The sequence below is a fragment of the Poromitra crassiceps genome (assembly GCF_964638095.1).
Source record: "Poromitra crassiceps genome assembly, chromosome: 11".
Taxonomy (NCBI): domain Eukaryota; kingdom Metazoa; phylum Chordata; class Actinopteri; order Beryciformes; family Melamphaidae; genus Poromitra; species Poromitra crassiceps.
The window spans coordinates 32,499,116-32,513,962 of record NC_139643.1 but is presented as its reverse complement, the minus strand read 5'-3'; the positions used below and the strand labels follow the sequence as shown (position 1 = coordinate 32,513,962).

The 14,847-nt window shown below is 42.3% G+C and overlaps 1 protein-coding gene across 2 annotated transcripts; it reads left to right on the top strand.

Moving 5' to 3' along the window:
- The first annotated feature begins 1,626 nt into the window (after window positions 1-1,626).
- On the top strand, window positions 1,627-14,618 carry LOC310785544 (gasdermin-E-like). Of its 2 annotated transcripts, none has more exons than XM_083646661.1 (12): window positions 1,627-1,752; window positions 5,891-6,086; window positions 6,253-6,451; window positions 7,499-7,676; window positions 8,682-8,790; window positions 9,166-9,192; window positions 9,468-9,512; window positions 9,999-10,076; window positions 11,020-11,153; window positions 11,296-11,434; window positions 11,558-11,628; window positions 13,368-14,618. In XM_083646661.1, the coding sequence occupies exons 2-12, from the start codon at window positions 5,891-5,893 to the stop codon at window positions 13,581-13,583; spliced, it is 1,392 nt and encodes a 463-aa protein (XP_083502787.1). In that variant the 5' UTR covers window positions 1,627-1,752; the 3' UTR covers window positions 13,584-14,618. The 2 variants fall into 2 exon arrangements, with proteins under 2 accessions (XP_083502787.1, XP_083502786.1); XM_083646660.1 differs by having other exon boundaries at window positions 9,468-9,521.
- Window positions 14,619-14,847: the final 229 nt, after the last annotated feature.

Genomic DNA, 14,847 nt, shown 5'->3' with positions numbered 1-14,847 from the left:
GTCAGGGAGGCAACACTTAACTGTAGCCTATACCGTGTTGGATGTTTTTAGTCTACAGTAGCAGTTGATTTTCAGTAGAGCGTGAAGTGAATACGGGGAACATATAGGTGGGGCGGGCGTGGTCTGTGGTTTCCCCTTCCTGATTAAAATGTACTTCTATCAACTGACACACCTACCTATCGATCTGTCTGTGACAAAGGAATAGCAAACAACATTGACAGATCTCTTATTCAGCTTATTTGTGATGGACAGAAATATGTCACATTTTCACAATAGGAGGAGTATAAGCCAGTGTGGCCCCTGGGTAAAAACAACCAACCAAACAAAACAAAACAAATCAAAACAAGGCAGATGTTTCTGGTAGGTTAGGTTAGACCACCAAAATTTGTTTTTATTTTACTGTAGGCTACAACCCAGAACATGGCGCTAATGGTGTTAGCATTGTCTATCCACATACTGTTTAATGTTAGCATTTGAGCTAACGCTATTGTAACAAACTATATCCAGGATGCACATTGCACATGCAACATTACTAATCTGATTAATATCACATATTTTGATGATGTACCCCATCAAATTGCTGTAGCGGGCTGTTTTGAAGCTATAGCAAAGTTTCTGGTGTCATCTGAATGGAAGAATTACTACATTTGAATATGAAAAATATAAATGTCGCTATAATAAACTTTGATTACCAGTCCTTTTCATCAAATTAGTAGCTATAATTGGGAGTGATGGTGTTACTGTACAGTATGCTACTGGTGGAAGTGCACGTTCACAATCTGGCCCTCTGGTAGGGAGGATTTTTTTGTGTGGGCCTCTCTATCATCAAAGTTGCCCATCCCTGGCCTAAGACATCCATTGGTACCAAACATGTCATGCTAGCTGCAAGTATCACCAGTTTAAACTTGTTTAAAAAGCATAGGCCTAATAAGAATTTCAGAAATGTGGGTGGCGACTTAATGACTAAGGGGAAATGTGGGTCAGGAGGCTAGACCAGTTGAGAACCACTGGTATAAGCTACTATAGAGCAGAGATCAAACAGAAATGTTTTATGATGCCAAAATAAGATTGCTCTGTCAGAACAAATTGTGTTGCGATGCCAACAGCACCTGGCAAAAATAAACACTGAGTCACTCATGAGTCATCAACAACTTTATCAGCACCCCTGCAGATATAATAGTCATTTCTTCTGTGGGGGCAGTGAAAATCTTAGTTAGCCGACTAAAACAATTCTCCCCCACAAACATTTCATGATCTTTTTTCTCTTTTTTGGCTGGTGGTGAATGAAGCAAATCTACCCTGCATATATTTTACCAGCATTTGGCTGGTGGCTGCATGGTGCTAATTTTGTGCTGTACTTTCATCACTTTCACTTTCAAATCAAGATAATGTACATGAGTCACGCAAGTTTGGGAGAGTAACATGCCAACATGGGTCTCAAGGAGGTTTCTAAGGAGGTTTCCTACAATGCCATTGTAAATTCTCGAGCCCAGGGGGCAGGGATGATATGGGGCCCCTTTAGGGAGGTTTCAATGTCATTGCAAAGTGTCCATTGGAGGGGTGTGGGTATGGGTGTAGGTTACATGTAATGGGGGAGGGCAGCTCACAAAAAGGAAGCAACATCATCTCAAAGGAAGCGGTGCATACCATACCCACTCAGATTACTACTAATCTGGAAACACGTCTTCGACCGCTAGCAGCTGGCTCTTCACTTTAAGACTCAACTTTGGTTTGACTTCAACATTCAACAAGGTGAGGCATGATATCCCTTATAACTCTGCTTTAGATCATCTATTTATCACCAGAGGTGGAAAGAGTAGCCTACATACAAATCCTGCTCAAGTAGGCTACAAGTAGCCTCCCAGCCACGCCCGTGGACGGCACAGTGGTCAGTGGTTAGCAATGTTGCCTCACAGCAAGCAGGTCGCGGGTTCGAACACCGGGCCGTCCCAGGTCCTTTCTGTGTGGAGTTTGCATGTTCTCCCCGTGTTTGTGTGGGTTTTCTCCGAGTGCTCCGGTTTCCTCCCACCAAAAGACATGTATGTTAGGTGCCCCCTGACTTACCCCGCTAGCCGGGCGCTTCTGCCTCATACTGAGCACATTAGCGCCCGGCGAACGTCACGCATTTCCAGTGTTGGGGGTAACTCATTACAAAAGTAACATATTACATGTAATACCTATATTACTTTTAGCAGTAACTCAGTAATATAACTTATTACTTATAGGATTTCAGTAATATTATACCAGTTACTTTCTCAAGTAACTCAAGTTACAAATTGAGTTACATTTTATTAAATTAAAGCACATATTTAAAAAAGGTACTATCATTTCCTAATCAAACTTATTTGTTTTTATGCAAATAACCACTATAGATGACAATAACAAATGAAAAGAATAACATTTACATTTTGTTTTGTTTTGTTTGTTTACACTGACTTCAAGGCAGTTGAAATTATTTTTGGGATGGTTCCGGGGCAGCAATGTCATTCTGCTGCTGCTGTTGTTTTGGTAAAAGTAATGCAAAAGTAGCGTACTAAGTAACGAGTTACTCTACACAGAAAGTAATATTGTAAAGTAACTTATTACTTTCAAATGAAAGTAACTAGTAATATGTAGTATATTACATTTTGAAAGTAACTTGCCCAACACTGCGCATTTCCCATCAAACACTGTGCCATTTTCACGTCTAGGTCTAAATGCCAGCTCCTACCTGAGTCTTCACGTGAAGTGAAGACGCTATCCGATGCAAAACATCCTCTTCTTTTAATGACATATAGTGGTTGCATCAAAATTGTTGCATAAAATCCACTTTTCTGTCTTTCAAAAACCTTAAAGCATTTATCTGGAGCACCGCTTCTTCTTCTCTGATCTGAAGCAACCCGGAACAACGACTTCCGGGTTGCTCGAGGTGCTCCAGATAAATGCTTTTCGGTTTTTGAAAGACAGAAAAGTGGATTTTATGCAACAATTTGGATGCAACAACTATATGTCATTAAAAGAGGAGGATGTTTTGCATCGGATAGCGTCTTCACTTCACGTGAAGACTCAGGTAGGAGCTGGCATTTAGACCTAGACGTGAAAATGGCACAGTGTTTGATGTTAAATGCGTGACGTTCGCCGGGCGCTAATGTGCTCAGTATGAGCGAGAAGAGAAGCGCCCTGCTAGCGGGATAACCCCCTGACCAAGGTGCCACTGGGCACTGGCAAAACAACTGGAGTTTGTCCCCGGGTGCTGCACTGCGGTGGCTGCAGTGCCCACTGCTTAGGGGAGGTCCAGCAAGGGGAGGCGGATAAAAAATTGAGTTTTTTTTTCCCCTTTTTAAGCCATATTTAGAGTAATATATCATTTTAAATCAACATTAGGATTATACTGTTGTGATGTCATTATTCAGTATATTCTCTTTCATGTCACCACCTGCTCAGCTCTCCTGTCAACATAATTGTAACTAACAAACACAAACTGTTTTAGCCAAATTCATATCAAAATGACACCTACAAACACAGGTACACAACCCAAGCCGTACACAACACACAAAGTCATCATCGATAATAAAAAAAACATACAGAGGGACATTTATTTATTCCTGATAGGAACAATTGAAAAATAAAATAAAATATATTATGTTGTTTTTAACTTTACACCACCTCTTTTTGTTACTTATTGGGTCATGAAACTGAAACATGCATATAGCCACCTGCATACCTGACTTCGGGAGCTTGGCAATTGGCATCATGCATGATTAGCCAGTAGCATCCCAACGTGTCACACAGGTAACATTACTTAAGAGACAGACTAGACACTTACTTTCTTGGTTGTTGCTAAAAAATCTGTCAGTGTCACTCACTGTCTGTCGTTCACTTCGCTCACTGTCTCGCAGCTCGCTCACCTTCAATTATCTCGCCAGGCAGACAGACAGTCATCACTCACCACCATGCTGCTGCTCTCTCGGAATCAAGTTACCGCGGACGCGGCGTCAGATGACTTCCTGCCTGACCTGCCTTTCGTTTCAAAATAAAAGCGATCCCGTGTTTTTCATGCTTTTCCATGCAGATTGTTTTATAAAAAAAAAAAAAAAATCCTTTTCTCTGAAATATTAGGGGAGGTCCGGACCTCCCCGTTCTCATAGCTAGCTACGGCCCTGGTTCTAGGAAGGTTCCTAGTAGAGGACGGGTCAAATGCAGAGGATGAATTTCCCCATAGGGATAAATAAATGATAAAGCTGTACTAGGCATTATTATTGCTTTATAATTTTGGTTGAAATAGCACATTTTGACTATTGCATGTCACTAACAATATTTCATTGAAGGGTTACATCAACAAACTTGTGTCTTTGAGCGCCTTCCCCTTTACATAACAGTGTCACCAGCAGCAGTTAGAAACGTTGCCAGTGTTATGCCGAGTTTTGCCCCCAACAATTGGTCTCAAAGCTCATTATACTCTGTATTACACATTATACTCAAAATGTAATATACTACATATTACTAGTTACTTTCATTTGAAAGTAATAAGTTACTTTACAATATTACTGTCTGTGTAGAGTAACTTGTTACTTATTAAACTACTTTGCATTACTTTCACCAAAATAAGAGCAGCAGTAGAATGACATCGCTGCCCCGGACCATCCTGAAAATAATTTCAACCGCCTTGAAGTCAGTGTAAACAATCCAAAATTCTAAATGTTATTCTTTTCCTTTGTTATTCTCATCTATAGTCGTTATTTGGATAAAAACACCCAGTTTGATTAGGAAATGATTGTATCTTTTTTAAATATGTGCTTTGATTAAAAAAAAAACTACCTCAATTTGTAACTTGAGTTACTTGACAAAGTAACTGGTATAATATTACTGAAATCCTATAAGTAATACGTTATATTACTGAGTTACTGCTAAAAGTAATATATTACATGTAATATGTTACTTTTGTAATGAGTTACCCCCAACACTGCTTATTACACGTATCTGCCAGCCTTGTCAACACACAAAGCTCACTTACTGCTGCTACCTCTGATGCACCCTGACCCTGTACATATCGGCTACCTCACCTAGCTGACAAGTCTGTTAATACTCTGCTAATACTGTTTATATCTGTTAATACTGTCTCTATCTGCTAATATATGAATCCTTTTATAATATTGTATCATCTCTTTAGATCCGTTATATCAGTGGTTCTCAACTGGTGGGTCGGGATCCAAAAGTGGGTCGCGAGGCCGATTTGAGAGGGTGGCGGATGTGTGCATGAAAAAAAGTTCTTCTAATCCTTGAGAATGCCGGCGTCCATGGTCAACATTGCTGTCTTTTTCAGAGGCTGTAGCAGGCTCATTTTTAAAGCCAGATCTGGTATCCTCTGAAACTAGAAGGCCTAAGGCAGGGGTGGGCAACTCGCGGGCCTTACGTATGTACCTCACGTCTCCGTGGGGCAACTACACAGACACAACTTAAGTGTCAAACTAACTAGTTTGAATGTAGCAGTTAGTGTGGACCTTACACCCTAACTTAAGAGAGAACTTATGTTCAGCTGGTGCAACAGGCTGCTGGTCTATTCACCTTATGTAGCCCCGCCCACTTGACCCATTGTGTCACGACTTCCTGTTCAAAACGCTGTTTTACCTGCTCAAACTAGTCTGGCTCACCTGGTCAAACCTATTTTGACTCACATTATGAGTCAGACTAGGTTTATGAGTCACAGGAAGTGTAATCAGAACTTCCAATTGTGTTTACACTTCCTGTTAGTCTCAAGCCAGACTGTCTCTTTTACATAAGGTGAATAGCCATGATGTAGAGTACGGTAGGCTACACATGTAAACATGTATCTGTAAACATGGTAAACTGGCTGTGCATGTGGCAGGAGGGGAACGTTTTTCACTCTCTTCGATTTTGTCCCCATCTGAAGATGACGTTTCGTGCCGCAACCAAGAACTTGATGAATGAAATGGAACCAAAGGGAGATTTCATCCGTGTTGAAGGTATACGTGACAGCCAGAAACTGAGAAAGACTCTGAGACTGGTCAAACAAGGTCTTTTCTCGAAATACAAGGTCCTGGACTGCACCTATTATGATATCCTAGAACCCGAAATCGACCGTGAAGGTACACACACACACACACACACACACACACACACACACACACACACACACACACACACACACACACACACACACACACACACACACACACACACACACACACACACACACACAATGCAAACTTACAGAAATACAACCTCCATCGTTCTCCCCTTCTCTCTGCCCAGATGTCAAACCAGAGGATTACATAAAGGATCATAGCGACGCAAGGCAGGATGAAGTGGATGCTGCTGTTACAGGAACCATTGACGGGGCAGCAGAACTCAAGGCCACCGCAAAAGGGCAAGAGACAAGTCAACAATCATTTCGCGACCTGAAGATAGAAAGTGCAGACATGAACTACCTGAGCCAATGCTGCACAGACAGGTATGCTTCTATCTATCTATCTATCTATCTATCTATCTATCTATCTATCTATCTATCTATCTATCTATCTATCTATCTATCTATCTATCTATCTATCTATCTATCTATCTATCTATCGTGGTGGAAAGAGTAGAAGTATTGTTACTTCACTGATTTTCTACTTAACTATTTTAACTAAGATATCTTAAGACAATAATACATATTCGAATGCGTATTCGTCATGAGAGATTAGAGAGGTTGAAATCTAACGGTCAAAATGACAGCTTACGGCCATTCTAGTAGTTATGAAATTCTGGCACTTCTTTAAACTGGTTAAATGCACCTTTTTGTTATTTCATCATTTTAAAAGATATCTTAACACAATAAATGCATGAATCTCTCAATTGGGTATTTATCACACGAGATTGTAGAGTTTGGAATATGGTCAAAATCACCACTTACGGCCATTCTAGTAGTTATGGAATTCTGGCCCTTCTAGTGTAAACTAGTTCCTGTCACGGTGAGTGGTGTAGACTAGAGGACCCAATTGCAGAACAGCAGGAGCCGAGGCGGATGATGAGTAAACCCAACACTGGGTATATTTAATGAAAGAGGTAACATAATGACAGGTAACATGGACACAACACACATGAACTTGCTGATGACAAGACTAAGACTAAGAGGTGAACAGGAACCTAAATACACAGAGGGAAGTGACTACACATGGGAAACAGCTGGGTGATTATTACTAACAAGACATTATTACTAACAAGACACAGACTGGAGGAACACGAGGAACCTGAGGAACCTGAGGGGACAAGACATAGGGAAAGTCTGACAAAGTCACAATCGTGACAGTTCTGAATATTTGTTTTGATTTGAAGTGTGTAATCCTTTCATAATTTGAGGAAGTTAGGGCCATACTTAATCTTATTGTAATCAAGAGTTAACACAGTAGGGACTTGATCTCTATTATACTAAATACCACACATCATTGTGTGCTTACAATAATCACAGATTTCATTACCTCATTCCTTTACCTCCCGCATGTCTACTTTCTGTTCCCAGGAAGGCAAGAGTAAACATAACAAAAGGGAGAAAGGATTTACTGACTGCCCTGAGGAAGAAAAAGGTGCATGCTGCCACAGAAATCATCTACACTGCCAGCGATTGCAAGATTGAATTGTGCACAAAAAAGGAAGGCGTCTTCAGTGCAGGAGTGAACAAAGTTTTTGGATGTCATCTGGTGAGTGTTTGTGTGTATGTAATAGAGACACTGCGGAGCGCGTCATCATTCAGAAACCACTCCCAAAACTGGGGGAAACAAAAACTGCCCTCCTGGCGTTCTCCTATGTCATGTGTTGCACACAAAGATCATATATACGGAAGATGATGTCATGTGTTGCACACAAAGATCATATATACGGAAGATGAACACTCCAACTTACTTCCTTGACGGCTAGATCCACATTTTTCTTCTCGCCAATTCTCAATGGCTTCCTTGTTTTGCTCGGGAGTACAAAAAAACTTTAATTGGCAATCTTTTACATTTGTTGTCTGCGCAGCCCACCACAACAACAGCTTTTAGCTATGTTTAATTCAAGGAAAATGACGCTGGTGTATGGAAGTGAATGGAGCGCTTTCCCCCGATGATGGCCGTGGTCTATTTCATGAGAGAGGGAGAGGGAGCACTACATCAATACAGAATAGAGAACATGGGGGCTGGCATGTTATTGGGATAATGCCTTCACAGATGTTTCATTGAATTAGGTGATCAACACCTGCAGCAGGCTCAACTTAAAGATGATGGCGTCACAAAACTGTTCCCTCCTGATTCTCACTGATCAGCCCTGCCGCCTTTACACGAAATAAACTGCAACTACAAAACCGCCATGACACATCTTAAAAGTGCTGCAAAAATCCCCATACTAAAATCCCATTACGTCATCCCTGCGGTACTATGCCTCAACAATATGAGTAAAAATGATTTAACTGCCAGTATCTGCAGGAAGGAGGTTTTCTGAGGAGGAAGTTCTGAATGCTTCAGCTGGATCCCATACCTATGCTAAATTTAGTCCAAGAAAGTAACACATTGCCTCAATGCCTCATAATATCACATTATGTTTTAGCTGTTAGTATCCTCAGAGAAAGAGAGTAACAGGGAAACACAAAAGAGAGAAGGGTTAGAATAGTTGATAGTTTGCTACTGTGTGTCTGGTTATGCTGTTTATTTCCATTACATTTGTTTCAGGGTGGCAACACGGATGGCAAGACTTCCTATACAATCCCAGAAGGAAGTGTTGTTGGTTACAGCCTCAGGCGTGTAAGAATTGAGGAGAAATTACCACTTGAAAAGAAAGGTAAGAGGGGGAGAGAGAGAGAGAGTGTGTGTGTGTGTGTGTGTGTGTGTGTGTGTGTGTGTGTGTGTGTGTGTGTGTGTGTGTGTGTGTGTGCGCGTGTGTGCGTGTGTGCTTGCGCGCGCGTGCGTGCATGGGTGTGTGTCTGTGTGTGTGGGGGGGGGGGGGGGGGGGGGGTGAGAGAGAGCAACCACATTTTTTTGTCATAACAAGGAAATATTTATGCAGTTTTGTATATGTCATTGTAGATGAGCAAGTGCAATGGTCAGCCTTAATTACTGAGGATACTGAGTCTAGACTATCTTTCTTGTCGTCAACAAATCCTGTCTTTACACTTTCTTTTCTCTCTCTCTCTGTGCGTGTATGTGTGTGTAACAGATCATGGAAGCTTTCCGTCGTCGGAACGTAAGTGCAGAGAAACACAGCAGAACACAGAACACACACAAACTATTCAACATCTATAAGTCAGTTATGATGTAAATCTTACTACTATAAATGCGAGAGCATTCCGCAGCGCTGCGGCATCCCACATTTGCTCAACTGAGCATGATCAGCCCCGGTGATGTCATAAATCAGCAATTGTGAGCAGTGATGTCACTTGCGCAATTGTGATGTGATGAGTGATGGCACACAATTGGTGCGCGTGCGTGTGTGTGTGTGTGTCTGATGTGTCATTGTAGTGTATCTCCTGGAGGCAGACTGCGGTCCTGTGGACTCTGAGAAAAGTATGAACTGTATGTATTCACTCATTGTTTTTTTTTTATGCATGTAGCAAATTTTTGTCATCAGTTTAATAATCTAAAGCTAGACCTTGACCTTAGCCTGATTTCTCATCAATAAATCCAGTTCACATTTTCTTTTCTTATGTACATTTATTACATGTCTTTTAGTGTGTCCGGGTGTGCTGCTTCTTGTACTATCAGGCTTTCTGATTCATTTGTGGCACTAAAGTGTAGATATACGGTACATATTCCTTTCCATCCACTCTTCCACTTTTCTTCAAATTGATTTATAACTGACCCATCATTCTGCTAATTATCTATAGTTTTCTTCTCCTAAACAGAAAGAATAGTAATCATCGTCTGTAGGCCAGACTGTATTGCAGGATCCTGACCCCGGTGGGGACGTTTTCTTCATTTTTGACTCTAGTTTGTTAGTTTTCTCAGTAAGTTCTCAAGCTCTAGTTCAGTCAAGTTCTCCTCCTCTTACAGGCAATCTCAAAAATTACCCAGAGGTGTTGGACAACACATCCCAGAATCCCTTTCAAACTCTCCGTCAAGTGCGAGATGGTGAGTGAGTGTATGTGTGTGTGCACCTGTGTGCACATGTATGCGTGCGTGCGAGCCGTGTGTGTGTGTGTGTGTGTGTGTGTGTGTGTGCGCGCGTAGCAGTGGTGGCTGCTGACCATAATTTTGGGTCTGCGGCCACCACCATACTTATTTTAAAGAGGGCACTTTATCTTTAGGACTGCCTCAAGCCCCTTCTGGACCCTACATGTGCTTGCAATCTAAAATTGCATTCCCCCACCTGTCTCTCTGCCACCTTTAGAGTTACACCTGTCTCTCTGTCACCTTTAGAGTTACACCTGTGTCTCTGCCAGCTTTAGAGTTACACCTGTCTCTCTGCCATCTTTAGAGTTACACCTGTCTCTCTGCCATCTTTAGAGTTACACCTGTCTCTCTGTCACCTTTAGAGTTACACCTGTCTCTCTGCCACCTTTGGAGTTACACCTGTCTCTCTGTCACCTTTAGAGTTACACCTGTCTCTCTGCCACCTTTAGAGTTACACCTGTCTCTCTGCCACCTTTAGAGTTACACCTGTCTCTCTGCCACCTTTAGAGTTACACCTGTCTCTCTGCCACCTTTAGAGTTACACCTGTCTCTCTGCCACCTTTAGAGTTACACCTGTCTCTCTGTCACCTTTAGAGTTACACCTGTCTCTCTGCCACCTTTAGAGTTACACCTGTCTCTCTGCCACACCTGTCTCTCTGCCACCTTTAGAGTTACACCTGTGTCTCTGCCAGGTTTAGAGTTACACCTGTCTCTCTGTCACCTTTAGAGTTACACCTGTCTCTCTGTCACCTTTAGAGTTACACCTGTCTCTCTGTCACCTTTAGAGTTACACCTGTCTCTCTGTCACCTTTAGAGTTACACCTGTCTCTATGCCACCTTTAGAGTTACACCTGTCTCTATGCCACCTTTAGAGTTACACCTGTCTCTATGCCACCTTTAGAGTTACACTTACAGAAGAAAGAGAAGATGCTCCAACCTCTGGCTGAGCTGCCACAGTCAAGCCGCTCTGCTTTGCTTCAGAAACTCTGTGAGCTTCTGGATGATGGAGATGATCTAACAGAGCTAGAGGACACAGTAAGATGCTATACCTCCCTATCATGATGATACAACTGTGCTGAAGGATATCAACCTTGAGCTAATGCTCATTGTGTTTTCTCTCTCTGCTCTCCAAACCCCACGCCCTCCTCCCTGCAACCCCCTCATCACTGTGTCTCAGCTGGAGAACTTGTGTGATGAACTTGACACTTCTGCACCAAAGAAACAGGTGGCCCGTGATATAGTGCAACTGCTCATTGGGACGAGCAACCAGCTCTCTCTCCTGAAAGCTGCTCACCGACTGGTCAGCGCAATGGACAGTGAGTCAACTCTAAGTGTGTGTGTGTGTGTGTGTGTGTGTATGTGTGTGTGTGTGTGTGTGTCTTTTTGAGCAAATCAATTGCTAATTTACAATATGCTTAAACCACTTGTTTTGTGTGCAGCACTGCCGGACCCAATCCCATCAGAGCTGACCAAGTGCAGTGGTGACATCCTGAGAAGCCTCAACACACTGGTTTGTCTATTCTCTTGCCAACATCAGTATTCTCTTTGTTGATTTGATTTGCAAAATAGAGAAAATACATAGGAAAATAATAATAATGGAAGTTCCATTGTGCTACTTGGTGGAAGAAACACACGAAAACACAATCAAAAGATCATTTGATACACATAGCTGAGGTTAAACTGTCTAAACTAGACATTCAACACTCATACAGGGAGAAATACATCATAGAAGAGATCAAGATAGCAATTTCTCCACTGACAGTAGCCTCACTACTCTATAAACCAGCAGAACACCAGATATGTTGGAATGTGAGTAAGGGGTGTGGCCTCACTACTCTATAAACCAGCAGAACACCAGATATGTTGGAATGTGAGTAAGGGGTGTGGCCTCACTACTCTATAAACCAGCAGAACACCAGATATGTTGGAATGTGAGTAAGGGGTGTGGCCTCACTACTCTATAAACCAGCAGAACACCAGATATGTTGGAATGTGAGTAAGGGGTGTGGCCTCACTACTCTATAAACCAGCAGAACACCAGATATGTTGGAATGTGAGTAAGGGGTGTGGCCTCACTACTCTATAAACCAGCAGAACACCAGATATGTTGGAATGTGAGTAAGGGGTGTGGCCTCACTACTCTATAAACCAGCAGAACACCAGATATGTTGGAATGTGAGTAAGGGGTGTGGCCTCACTACTCTATAAACCAGCAGAACACCAGATATGTTGGAATGTGAGTAAGGGGTGTGGCCTCACTACTCTATAAACCAGCAGAACACCAGATATGTTGGAATGTGAGTAAGGGGTGTGGCCTCACTACTCTATAAACCAGCAGAACACCAGATATGTTGGAATGTGAGTAAGGGGTGTGGCCTCACTACTCTCTAAACCAGCAGAACACCAGATATGTTGGAATGTGAGTAAGGGGTGTGGCCTCACTACTCTCTAAACCAGCAGAACACCAGATATGTTGGAATGTGAGTAAGGGGTGTGGCCTCACTACTCTATAAACCAGCAGAACACCAGATATGTTGGAATGTGAGTAAGGGGTGTGGCCTCACTACTCTCTAAACCAGCAGAACACCAGATATGTTGGAATGTGAGTAAGGGGTGTGGCCTCACTACTCTCTAAACCAGCAGAACACCAGATATGTTGGAATGTGAGTAAGGGGTGTGGCCTCACTACTCTCTAAACCAGCAGAACACCAGATATGTTGGAATGTGAGTAAGGGGTGTGGCCTCACTACTCTCTAAACCAGCAGAACACCAGATATGTTGGAATGTGAGTAAGGGGTGTGGCCTCACTACTCTCTAAACCAGCAGAACACCAGATATGTTGGAATGTGAGTAAGGGGTGTGGCCTCACTACTCTCTAAACCAGCAGAACACCAGATATGTTGGAATGTGAGTAAGGGGTGTGGCAACTGGGAAACTTAGGAAATAACTGAAGCAGAAGGAGTCATGTTTAGGAAAAGTGGGTACAACAAAAAAGCTAATTACACTTCATCAAAAAATAACCTGTGGAATGCGTTCAACGTCATCAATTCAACTGTGTCAGAGTGTCCAAGGGTGGACTGTCCCTTTAAAGTGTGCACACGTATTGTGATTATTATTAATTAGTATTAGTATTAATATGGTATTCATGACTTTATACATATGAATAAATACTTGCTTCTTATCAATAAATACTTGCTTCTTATCACACTGGACATTAATAACTGCATTATTTTCTCTCTTGTCTGCCAGGTGAGCAACCTGAAGGAGCAGGGTCAGTGTTCTCCTGGCTCCATTCCAGATGCTGGAAAGTTGAGCTGGGTGGTGAAGATCCTCTGCTCAGCCAGTGACACGCTGGAAGAGCTGACTGAGCTGTGTGAGGGAACAGGAGTCCAACCAGGAGTGTTCCTGCTGGCTCTGTGCATCACTGTGCAAGGCCTCAGCATGCTGCATGGGTGTGTAGGGTGACCTTCACCTGCTCTGCTTTTCTGAAGCCACATTTTAGCTATAATAATCACATTGGGCTGCAAAGAAAAGTTCCATCGGTTTTATTAACTCTATAAATATTGATTATATTCGAGTTTCCTTTTATTTTTTCAAAAACCTTTTTCTTATTAATTTCGTTTTTTCTTCTTCTCCTCCTATATACTAATAATATACTCTCCATATGCAATATCCCACTCTGCCCCAACCTCCCTCTCTCTCTTAAATTGCAATTGTGATTGGATTAATTGTGCAGCCATAACTGTTGACCTGTAATGTTCAGAGAGTTCAACTCTGTTACGGCCTGGGTTCCGTCCATTTCATTCCTTCTGTTTGTTTGTTTGATAGTTTTACAAGAATGTGCAATGCCTCCCACATGCTGTCTTGGTGCAGCTGGAAATACTTCAGAGGAAAATGATGACAAATTGAGTCTCAAGACACACACACCAGCATCGTGTGCGTGCATTTATGTTTACCTAGTCAATGTTCCTCATCAGAGCCTCCTGGCAGCTGCTGAGAAGTGGGTTACTCAGGTATAAAAGGACAAGCGTAATTATGCTGGAAGCCCCAAAATGAAAGTAGGAATATCTCAAATGGATACCTAAGCTTTTAACCTTTTAACTCATATCCGGCAGTATGCTGTAAGTATGAAGAGTGATGCTGTTTCTCTCCTTATCAGTCCATCGGGGAAAGACAGGAAGTCAGTTAGGCCTTCCTGTTTTTGTCTTTATCTGTTTGACCAGTTAATTGATGCTGATTGTCTGTTCTGTGTTGGGGGAGGGGCTAGAGTATTTAGCTAGCTCTCAACCTTGTGTGCTGACTCTGTTCACCCTAGATGTGAGACCGGAGGACTGCTTACCTGTTTAACTAGGACCAAGTTATTCATGGGATTAGCCTAGGTGTAGGATTGTCTTTTCTTTCATTTTGTCTAGTTCTTTTTGATTCATTAGCCTCATTTAAAGCCTTTTTTTTTTGTATTTTGTATCTGTTTTGCAACTATACCCACCAAGAAAATGCCTGGTTTCCACAAAATAAACATCTTGTTGTGAACCTGAAGCCTGCCTCTGCCTCTTCTCCTGCTCGCCATCCTTACACAGCCACTGCTACATGCCCTACCAGAGGCAGGCAACTGCTTGGGGCCCCAGGCCATTAGGGCCCCCCGAGGGCTGACAAAATTTACACCACAGCAGTGACCACAAACCCTCCCCATTAAACAACAAATTGACCACTTGCAATGACATTGAAACCT